At 43.4% G+C, this 10,961-nt stretch overlaps 1 protein-coding gene across 1 annotated transcript in view; it reads left to right on the top strand.

Moving 5' to 3' along the window:
- Positions 1-1,440: 1,440 nt before the first annotated feature.
- The window catches only part of LOC134671334 (symplekin), a 30,153-nt gene continuing 20,632 nt past the window's right edge, over positions 1,441-10,961 (top strand). The window contains exons 1-4 of the mRNA XM_063529161.1: positions 1,441-1,627; positions 1,762-1,955; positions 9,184-9,379; positions 9,981-10,162. Of these exons, the coding sequence (XP_063385231.1) occupies positions 1,583-1,627; positions 1,762-1,955; positions 9,184-9,379; positions 9,981-10,162 (617 nt within the window). The 5' untranslated portion in view covers positions 1,441-1,582. The remainder of the gene's footprint in view (positions 1,628-1,761; positions 1,956-9,183; positions 9,380-9,980; positions 10,163-10,961) is intronic.

Raw genomic sequence — 10,961 nt, 5'->3', positions numbered from 1 at the left:
AGTGTATGTATTACGTTTCTTTGGATTTGGTATATCTAAAAATATGTATTTTAAAGCAGCAGATTGCAGCGCCATCTGCGTTAAGCTTTAGGCGTTTATTCCAATTCAGTAGCCCTACCGCCAAAACCGAAAATCGTCAATTGCGGGCAATTCTGACAGATAAAACACGATTTGTACTGATACTGTTTCTGGCATCTGGGTTTTTCTCTATTCATCTGGTTTTTCTGTACAAAAAACGAGGTGCCATGGCTATGAGTTCTTTATAAGCATCTGAACTGAATTTATTCAGTGAGTCCGTGACCCTAGATAAGATAAGATAAAGTTTTTCAGTTTTTTTAAGATAAAATTCCTTAATTTAGATATGTAGGTACTATCGTGTGGATTGTGGGGGATTGTCAGCACGTCAGCATCTTTATTTATCAGGTTGCTTTAAGTACCTGCATGTACTGCAGCTTACTCGTATAAGTAAGTCTGGCAAGCCAACTTTGTCAATGAGACAGAAAATGGAATTTCTAATTTGTATGGGAAATCCATCCTTCGCGCTTAGATTTTTAAAAATTTGCCGCCCTTTTCTACTGACAAAGGTGGCTTGAGAGAGTAAACCATAATTTTAACGTACAGGTAAACATACATACATACAATTATAAAATAAATTGTTTTATGTGCTTCTTTTTTATTTTTTTCCTGGGTAATCTATTTTTATAAGGTAGGGGAGACCTATGAGGGTTGTGACAATTTTTCGCATATTTAAACCACCACCACCACCGTTTTACCACCGTTATGAACTTTCCAATTACGAAATAATCTATACTTTTCCAAAAATGATAAGTAGTCAGAATGAGTAAATATCACCATCAATCTAAAATTGAGAGCGCTGGTGGCCTAGCGGTAAGAGCGTGCGACTTGCAATCCGGAGGTCGCGGGTTCAAACCCCGGCTCGTACCAATGAGTTTTTCGGAACTTATGTACGAAATATCATTTGATATTTACCAGTCGCTTTTCGGTGAAGGAAAACATCGTGAGGAAACCTGCATACATCTGCGAAGAAATTCAAAGGTGTATGTGAAGTCCCCAATCCGCATTGGGCTAGCGTGGGGACTATAGCCCAAGCCCTCTCGCGCTCGAGAGGAGGCCTGTGCCCAGCAGTGGGACGTATATAGGCTGAGATGATGATGATGATGATGAATCTAAAATTGGAGATTGATTCCAATTTCTTTTCTGATTGAATCGACCTGTCTGGACTGGCCTTTATACGGCATTTTGTTTTCTTAAACGCACCCATGCAAAATTTTGTAGTAGCAACACTGCAACACTGTACGTCAAAAATGATCTTATTACCCGACTAAATTAGAAGTGGATCAACTAATATGTTTTATCTCTTTTTCTCTTACAGTAACTTATGGGAAACGTCAGTACTTTTTCTCACTCCAAGTTTCTTCACTTAATTGTAAAGTTATAAATGAAACGTTGTTACACCGCTAGCGTACCTCGTACTTAAAATTGTATAATTATTGCAAAAATATGCTTGCATTTATGCAATGAAATTGTTTTCCTAAACATAGAAGGCGCAAACACAGCCAAAATGTCTAAATTTAATCAAAACGCAAAATTAACCGCACAAAACCAGGTTCGTTTTCACCGGTTCAAGACCTCGCTTCTCACTTTTCACTTGTATTCCATTGTTTTTGTGTGGAATTGTTTGTTGCGAATACACAAATTGTTTAATATACCATGTTTTATTATTCCCCGTTCCTTTTTCAGCTTATACAATGGATAAACGATGCTGGCATGTCAGATGGCAAGAAGAAAACGGATCTCTTAAGGAAGATTATAGAGGTTCTAGTGCACCAGCTACCTGAAATGATTCCCGTGTACATGGAAAACATTCTAAGCTACATCAATGACAAAAACACTGAAGTAAAAAAGCAAGTTGTAACTTTCATAGAGGAAGTAAGGTGAGGGAGACTAGCATTCTTATCAGCTCAATTCAATTGGGTATTTGACCGTGAAATAAATTGTTTTACATCGTGCATGTAATAATGTACCAGAAGATTAATAGGGAAACGTAGACAGCAGTTATTTTTAGACAATTTCTAATTTAAAACCCGTATAAAACTATAAAGAGTAGGTAGGTAATTTGTTTGTGACCTCACATGCTAGTGTTTGGGTGGTATTCCACCTGTTCAATGTCATTGCGTCTCACTCTCTCATTAAGCAAAATTTGAAAAGCAATACAAATAGGACAAAGATATTGGACAGATGGAATACCTCCCTTTCATATAGGGATTGCAAACCGGATTGATTTTCAATCCGGCCGGATCCGGCCGGATTTTGGGCTCAATCCGGCCGGATCCGGCCGGACCGGAGCCGGTTAGGTATAAGGATATTAAAGTTAATTAAATGACATATTTTTCAAGTTTTATGCGTTATATGAGAAATAAAGGGTATTTTTACAAATTTATTCATAAAAGAACAATTTGAAGTTAATAAGAAATAACTTTTAATCAATAAAACTATGTATTAAAAAGTGTCACATAGTCAATCTCAAAATAAAAATTTGAAATCGAAGTCATTTATTATTTTTATTATATTCAATCATGCACATTCTGCTTACGTTTACAATAAAATTATGGCTACAAATATAATGACCACCAAAAAATACTTTGGTACCCTAAATAAAAAAATCATGCTTACCAAAAAAAAATACTGAACACCAAAAAAATAAGCCCTAAAAATACAAAAGTACCACCATTTTAATTACGACTGCACTTCAAATTGTATTCAAATACCAAATATATTGAATGATCACCAAAAATCATTAATGATCACCAAATCTTGAAGACCAAATTAATGCGATATTTTCACCTAAATAAACCACTATGATTACCAAAAAATGTATACATATTACCAAATAAAGTAAACTGATGCCAAAATTACTAGCCCCTCCCGCTCAACCCCCCGTAGCCCGCACCGCATACCTGATCCTAATCTACTTTTCTAGTAGCATTTCGTTATGCTGCTAAAAAAGTAAGTTAAATTGCTATCAGTTAAGTGGGTTAGGTTAGGTTAGCACTGCGACCCTTACAGAAACGAAATGATACTAGAAAGGTAGGTTAGGTTAAGTTTCAACTGCTACCCATACAGATACGAAATGCTACTAGAAAAGTGGGTTAGGTTAGGTTTGAACTGCGACCTTTACAGAAACGAAATGCTACTAGAAAAGTGGGTTAGGTTAGGTTTGAACTGCGACCCTTGCAGAAAAGAAATGCTACTAGAAAAGTGGGTTAGGTTAGGTTTGAACTGCAACCCTTACAGAAAAGAAATGTTACTAGAAAAGTGGGTTAGGTTAGGTTTGAACTGTGACCTTTACAGAAACGAAATGCTACTAGAAAAGTGGGTTAGGTTAGGTTTGAACTGCGACCCTTGCAGAAAAGAAATGCTACTAGAAAAGTGGGTTAGGTTAGGTTTGAACTGCAAAACGCGCTGGCGATGGCCCCCGGGCCCCCTCCCAGGCTGTTATCCCTTCCACCGGTGCGGTGGAAGAAGCTGAGATGGACATTGTAACGACCGACAATTAATGACAATTAAGGTGTTGCAAACTAACCTTAATCACTGCGCCAGGGCTCAAGATCTGCTTTTACAATCCCTGGCTCGGTGGAGTATTAATGTGGCAGTTGTGGCTGAGCCGTACTCAGTCCCACCGCGAAGCGATTGGGTGTCTGACATAGACGGAGTTGTCGCATTGATGGCAAGAGGAGGCACATTCGAAAACGTTGTCCGGGGGAAAGGTTATGTGTCGGCAAATTATGAACGTGTCACTTTTGTCGGCATCTACTTCTCTCCGAATCGCTGTTTGGCTGAATTCGAACGGTTCCTGGCGGAGGTAGGCGCCCGAGTCAGCCAGCTTTATGGCCGGGGGTCAGTGGTCGTCGCTGGAGATTTTAACGCGAAGTCCACTGCGTGGGGTTCGCCGGCGACGGACGTGCGCGGTGAGGTCGTTGGAGAGTGGGCACTTGCGTCAGGGCTGACTCTAGCCAACCAGGGAGTCGCTAACACGTGCGTGCGGCAACAAGGCGGATCAATAGTGGATCTGTCTTTCACTAATGCCGCCCTGGCACGCTGTGTCCATGATTGGAGGGTACTGGAAGATGTGGAGACGTTGTCCGATCACCTGTACATTCGTTACGACGTCTCCACATCGCCATCAGTTCAAACTGGCCAAAATTGCAGGCTACCGATTGGCGGCGGAGGTCCAAGATGGGCTCTCTCTCGGTAAAATGGATCGAGACCTTCTTTTAGAGGCGGCTATTGTGCAGGCGTGGCTTCCTTCACCGGAAGGTGAAGTAGTGGTGGAGACGGAAGCTTCCTGGTTCCGGGATGCCATGACACTAATATGCGATACGGCGATGCCCAGAGCCAAGCCTCCACCACAAAAACGAAAGGTGTACTGGTGGACTGCAGAGCTTGCACAAATGCGCAAGGACTGTACAGCCGCGCGGCGTCGGTACACAAGGCAGAGGCGCCGACGAACAGACGAAGACGCAGAAAGGAACCTTTACGCCTTGTATAAGGAGGCAAAGAAGTCCCTAAGAGCCGCCATAGGAAATGCCATGGACGCTGCGAGAGAAGCATTCCTGGACACCTTGAATGTGGACCCGTGGGGCCGGCCATACAAGCTCATAAGGAACAAATTGCGCTCCTGGGGCCCCCCGCTCACCCAAACGCTAGAACCAGAGTTTGTCAGCGACGTTGTCTCGGCATTGTTCCCTAGGGGAAGAAATAACAGGCCGCCAGCAATGGCACCACTACGAGCAGACGAAGTGGAGGAAGCTGAAGTGCCACCTGTAACAACGGTTGAGTTTGGCGTAGCAGTGATTAAGATGCGAGCCAAGAACACTGCCCCCGGCCCAGATGGAGTCCCTGGCCGCGCTTGGGCTCTCGCGTTGAAAGAACTGGAGCCGCGTCTTATCCGTCTCTTCACGGCATGCCTGGAGCAGGGCCGCTTCCCAGTAGCATGGAAATCGGGAAAACTGGTCCTGCTAAAGAAAGAGGGTCGTCCGTCTGATTCGCCTTCAGCGTACCGGCCGATTGTTTTGCTTGATGAGGTGGGGAAGCTATTCGAGCGCATCATAGCATCCCGCCTCATCAAGCATCTAAGAGAGGTTGGTCCAGACCTGGCCGAAAATCAATACGGCTTCAGGAGCGGCCGTTCTACAGTGGACGCGATTCTGCAAGTGAAAAGGCTTGCACAGGAGTCGATTTCTCGGGGCGAGGTCGTCTTGGCTGTGTCTTTAGACATAGCCAACGCCTTCAACACCATGCCCTGGGAAACTGTAAATGAAGCTTTGCGCTACCACAGGGCTCCTCCTCACCTGGCCCATATCATCAGGGCCTATTTAAGTGAGCGATTTGTGACCTGGCCTGGGCAGCGAAATTGGGGACAGAAAAGGATGGAGTGCGGTGTCCCTCAAGGATCGGTTTTGGGCCCGCTACTTTGGAATGTCGGCTACGACTGTGTCCTGCGGGGGGCAAACCTTCCTGGAGTTGACGTATTTTGTTATGCCGATGATACGTTGGTGACGGCCCGCGGGCCCAGTTTCCGAGATGCGGCCATTCTGGCAACTGCGGGTGTAGCCCACGTTGTCAACCGAATAAGGCGGTTGGGCCTGGAAGTCGGCCTACAGAAATCCGAGGCCATTTGTTTTTATGGCCACCGTAGAGGTCCTCCGGTAGGAGCCCAAATCATAGTAGGCGGGGTCCCGATTGCTGTCAAGCCGACCTTGCGCTACCTGGGCGTCATACTTGACAGCAAATGGAACTTTCGGGCCCATTTCGAACACTTGGCTCCAAAACTGCTCAGTACAGCGGCGGCCCTGGGGCGTATACTCCCGAACTTGGGAGGGCCCAAGGCTTCATGCCGCCGTTTGTACACGGGAGTCGTTCGCTCCATGGCGTTATATGGCGCACCCGTCTGGGCTGACGCCATTGGAAGGCAAAACGCTACCCAGCTGAGAAAAGCGCAAAGAGCAATGGCGCTGCGGGTAATCCGGGGATACCGTACCATATCTACGGATGCTGCGTGTGCTTTAGCGGGATCCTTGCCCTGGGACCTCGATGCAAGAGCCCTCGCAGCTGTTTACCGCTGGCGCGAGGATATGCATGAGAGGGATGAGGCACCAGCACCAAGAGAAATTGATGGACGGCGCGAAGCAATTCGGCTGGAAATGGTGGACATTTGGGAGGAGAGACTGGCGCATCCGATTGCTGGTCACCTAACTATAGAGGCAATACGTCCGGTCCTAAAACAATGGCTTGACCGGGACCATGGCCCTATAACATTCCGAGTGACGCAGGTCCTCTCAGGACACGGATGTTTCGGACGATATCTGTGCAACAGATTGGGCCGAGAACCGACGCCGATATGCCACGAGTGCGGTGCTGCCGAAGACACGGCACAACATACGCTGGCTGTATGCCCAGCTTGGACAGAACAGCGGGCCACACTCGTGGCTGTAGTAGGGCGCGACCTCTCCCTGCCTGCCGTGGTGAAAACTATGGCAGACAGCGAGAGATCATGGAAAGCGGTGGTCTCTTTCTGCGAAGATGTAATATCTAGGAAAGAGACCGCGGAAAGAGAAAGGGAAGAAGATCCAGCCTCCCAACCGATGCGTCGCAAGCGCGTAGGACGGAGGCGTTTGGCGTACGACCGTCGACTTCCCCCTTAAGGGTACCCGTGGGCGGCAGGCTCGGGGACGCCTGTCGCCTACACGAGGGTCCCTGGGATGGCCAGTACGCCGACTTAATGGTGCACTTTTAAAGTGACAGAGGAATACTTCCTCCGAAGTCGAGTCCAAAGATCGGACAGCCGCTGGCGGGGTTTCGGAAGCATGGTCTCGGTCGTTTCCCGTGCCCCGCCTTATAGCCTTGAGGCGGCAAACAGAGGGGTTTTAGTGGGTAAACCTGGGGTCTCATTAGCCCACAACAGGGAGTCCCACATAACCATCCCGGCCCGTCCCCGGTCCGGGTGGTATGCGTAACGCATTTCCCCTCTTTTTGAACTGCGGCCCTTACAGAAACGAAATGCTACTAGAAAAGTGGGTTAGGTTAGGTTAGAACTGCGAATGTTACAGAAATAAAATGCTACTAGAAAAAGGTGACGAAGTGGATTAATTAATTTAATAGGATAACGATATATTAAATATTTTTAATTAAAATGTGGTTACAATTATGGTGGTCATTTACTATTTTTGGGTTTACAGTGATTATTTTGGAGTCATTTGCTTTAATAGGATAGCAAGATTTAAAAATTTGGTTATCATTTTACATTAAAATGGAGTTCAAATTTTGGTGGTCATTTACTATTTTTGGGTTTACAATGATTATTTTGCTGTCATTTTCTTTAATAGGATAGCAAGATGTAAAAATTTGGTTATCATTTCACATTAAAATGGGGTTTGTAATTTGGTAATCATTTACTATTTTTGGGTTAATAATGATTAGTTTGGTGTCATTTCCTTTAAAAGGATAGTAAAATGTAATAAAATTGGTAATCATTTCACATTAAAATGGTGTTATAATTTTGGTGATCATTCATTATTTTAGGGTGGTAAAATAGATTTTTTTGGTATTAAATTTTATTAAATCTGGTGATCAGTTAAATAGCAGCCTAAAATTATTAGATTCCTGTTAATGGGATATTTATGGGATGGCAAATGGAACTCCTTGAAAGGACAAGTTTTCGTAACTGTTCTTTGATGGAATTATGTATTTGTAACGCTGACATCCATTCTAGTAACAAGCTATTTTACTTTTAACCAAAATTGTATGAAATGCGCTCCAATATTATCTTGCTTTCATTTTTTATCAGTGAAAATAGTTTTATAGCCTAAATCACAAATAAATACATAAATAATTCATGAATAAATATTTAGGGACAATCTTATACAGATCGACCTACTCGTAGCCCCAAACCAAGTAAAGCTTGTAATATGGGTACTAGCTAGCTTTAGGTAGTACTACTAGGCGACGATATATATACGTATAGTATATTGATAAATATATGCTTATAAATATACATAAAAAACACCCATAACTCAGGAACAAATATCTGTGTTCATCACACAAATAAATGCCCTTACCGGTATTCAAACCCAGGACCATCGGCTTCATAGGCAGGGTCACTACCCACTAGGCCAGACCGGTCGTTCCAAATGCCTTCCATGACATCTCTATCCTTTAATTTTTACTTCTAATTATTTAAGTAACCGTCGTATCGTGCTGAGTCATGCCACCAACATGAAAGAGGAGGAAATCCTCTTCTGTTCTCAATCATCGTCATATTAAATATCTTCTTATTTTACTAAATTTAGATTTTTTCATTCGTTCTTTATTCTGTTTAACTTCTTTCTTCTATCCGTCGCCTTTATGTCACCTAAAACGCGCAGTGGGTGCTGCGTGCGGTCTTTTTTTCTATTTTCCCGGATCCGGTCCGGATCCGGTGATTTTAACCGGATCCGGTAGCTTCTAATAAGTGCCGGATCCGGCCGGATTACCGGATCCGCCGGACCGGATTGCAATCCCTACTTTCATATAAATTCCATAGTAGCAAAATAAAGAGAAACTGATTGACTCAAACTGACTGAGTCAAATACCCTATTAGGCTCTTCGTGTTAATTAAAAGTATTTCATAGAATAGACAGATAGATAACGATGCAAAAATGAGGTAAGTATCTGCTTGTATTGTAGTTCAGAGTTTATGTATAATGCCTCGGGCTACATTGCATTCCTTACTGGGATTCGAACCCAGGACCATTGGCTTCACAGGCAGGGGCACTACCCACCAGGCCAGACCGGTTGTGAGACTATTCCATATGAATCTTAAAATTTAAACAACTCCGTAGAAAAAAAAATCTGACTAGCTAGCTCAACAAAGTATTTTTTTTTCTAGCAAGATCCAACCTGAACACCTCCCCACCATAGTAGGGAAGCTGCGAATATCAATCATTGACACAGTAATCGCAGTACAGAAGCGAGCTATCCAGGCGGCCAGTATTGTGTACCGGAACTTTTTGATGTGGCTCTGTGAGAGTGACACTCCCTGGCCTATTCCATATGAATCTTAAATTTAAACAACTCAGTAGAAAAAAAATCTGACTAGCTCAACAAAGTATTTTTTTTTTCTAGCAAGATCCAACCTGAACACCTCCCCACCATAGTAGGGAAGCTGCGAATATCAATCATAGACACAGTAATTGCAGTGCAGAAGCGAGCCATCCAGGCAGCCAGTATTGTGTACCGGAACTCTTTGATGTGGCTCTGTGAGAGTGACGCGCCATATACTGATAAGGAGCATGTGTGGGAACAGCTTTCTGCTCTCAAGGTGAGGCATTTTCATAAGGGCAACAGGTATCAGTGGCGGCGCGTCCATAAAAGTGTCCATTGGTAGTATGGGTAGCAGTTATACCAAGAAATAGCCATTGTGGTTATCTTTTCATCAAAATTTTTATTTATTTATTAAGATCTGTAATGATATGGAAGTTGGATATACTGAAAATTGTGGATAGATTTGAATAGCGGAACACCCATAAAACTCGATTGCCACTGACACTATTTTTCACACTTCCAAGAACTTTTCCTAAACCTTGTTAAGGTAGGAACGCAATATTAACTTTGACTACGAATATAAATTTTGGATGCGCCGCCACTAATAAATTTTCACTTTCTGTAATAATGATGAGATTAAGAGAGTCTGTTAACACATTCATTGCCACCCAGCCAAACAAGATGTCCGCGCCAGGCCACAGTACCACGATCCCGACTATCGGGTCGTTTAGCCTGGGAACGAAATCATAAAATACCCACTAGTCGGGTTTTCGGCATTGAATGTGCTAAGAGAACTTGAATTTATATGTATACTTTGTACCTACATAATTATAAATAAAATAGGTAATAATAGGTAATATTGTGTATTGTTGCTCCAGCTCCTAGTCCTAAACATGATAGACAGTGACAACGAGGGTATCCGTACCCACTCCATCAAGTTCCTGGAGGAGGTGGTTCTGCTGCAAACGGCTGGAGAGCCTGCTGAAGGGGAGTTCAGTCTGGACAGCCTGCCCGACAGCCTGACTTTTATCAAGAGGAGGGCTTTGGAAGAGGAGTCAGAGTGAGTACTTTTAACATATACTCTGTATCTTTAGTAGGCGAGCAAACATGCGTCTATCGCCTAAAAACAAACCATATATCTTTTAAAAACAAACTTGATGAACACTTTCGTAGACTACAAAACACAAGTGGACATTGATGTGCACGTATCAGCTTTAAGCTGCCTGTGCATTTACATATAATAATAATATAATATATCACAAGTGGCATTATACATTATGCGCACTGTGTATATAGTTGAACTGACCATTCATATCGGCGCATCAGTCTATGTCCATAGCGCGCGTAATAGACTCGATTCCACAATTGAGTCTATTACGAGTCGTTCGTTCGTGCTCGCGTAATGAATGATGTTTGAAGTAATGGTTGATTTTTTGGAGTGATACGTTATGCCATATTCACGCGCTCGAGAGATATTTCATTGGTGATATTATGAACATTACTTACACATGTTTAATCTTTAGGTATTTAAATGAAAGTAAACAAAATCTCCCGACCCGGACCCGGGTATGTCCTTAAACTACGTACAAGACCACCGGTGGACGGGCAGCAGCGTCCCTCAAATTCGGTGTAATCGACTGCGATCGCCAACCCGCCTGCCAAGCGTGGCGATTATGGCATTCACCCCCCATAAGGGGGAGGCCTATGTTCAGTAGTGGACGTCTTATGGCTGAGATGATGAAACAAAATCTACCCTCAAATGTTAAAGTCATATCGTTCAATAGCAGATCTGGCCTGTTTTGTATTTGTTTGGTTAACCAATTAATATTATAACTACCCGAAAATGTAAAAATTGTTTG

Source organism: Cydia fagiglandana, chromosome 15, assembly GCF_963556715.1.
Source record: "Cydia fagiglandana chromosome 15, ilCydFagi1.1, whole genome shotgun sequence".
NCBI classification, from domain to species: domain Eukaryota; kingdom Metazoa; phylum Arthropoda; class Insecta; order Lepidoptera; family Tortricidae; genus Cydia; species Cydia fagiglandana.
The sequence above is the reverse complement of the archived record's forward strand: the minus strand, read 5'-3'. Positions and strand labels throughout refer to the sequence as shown.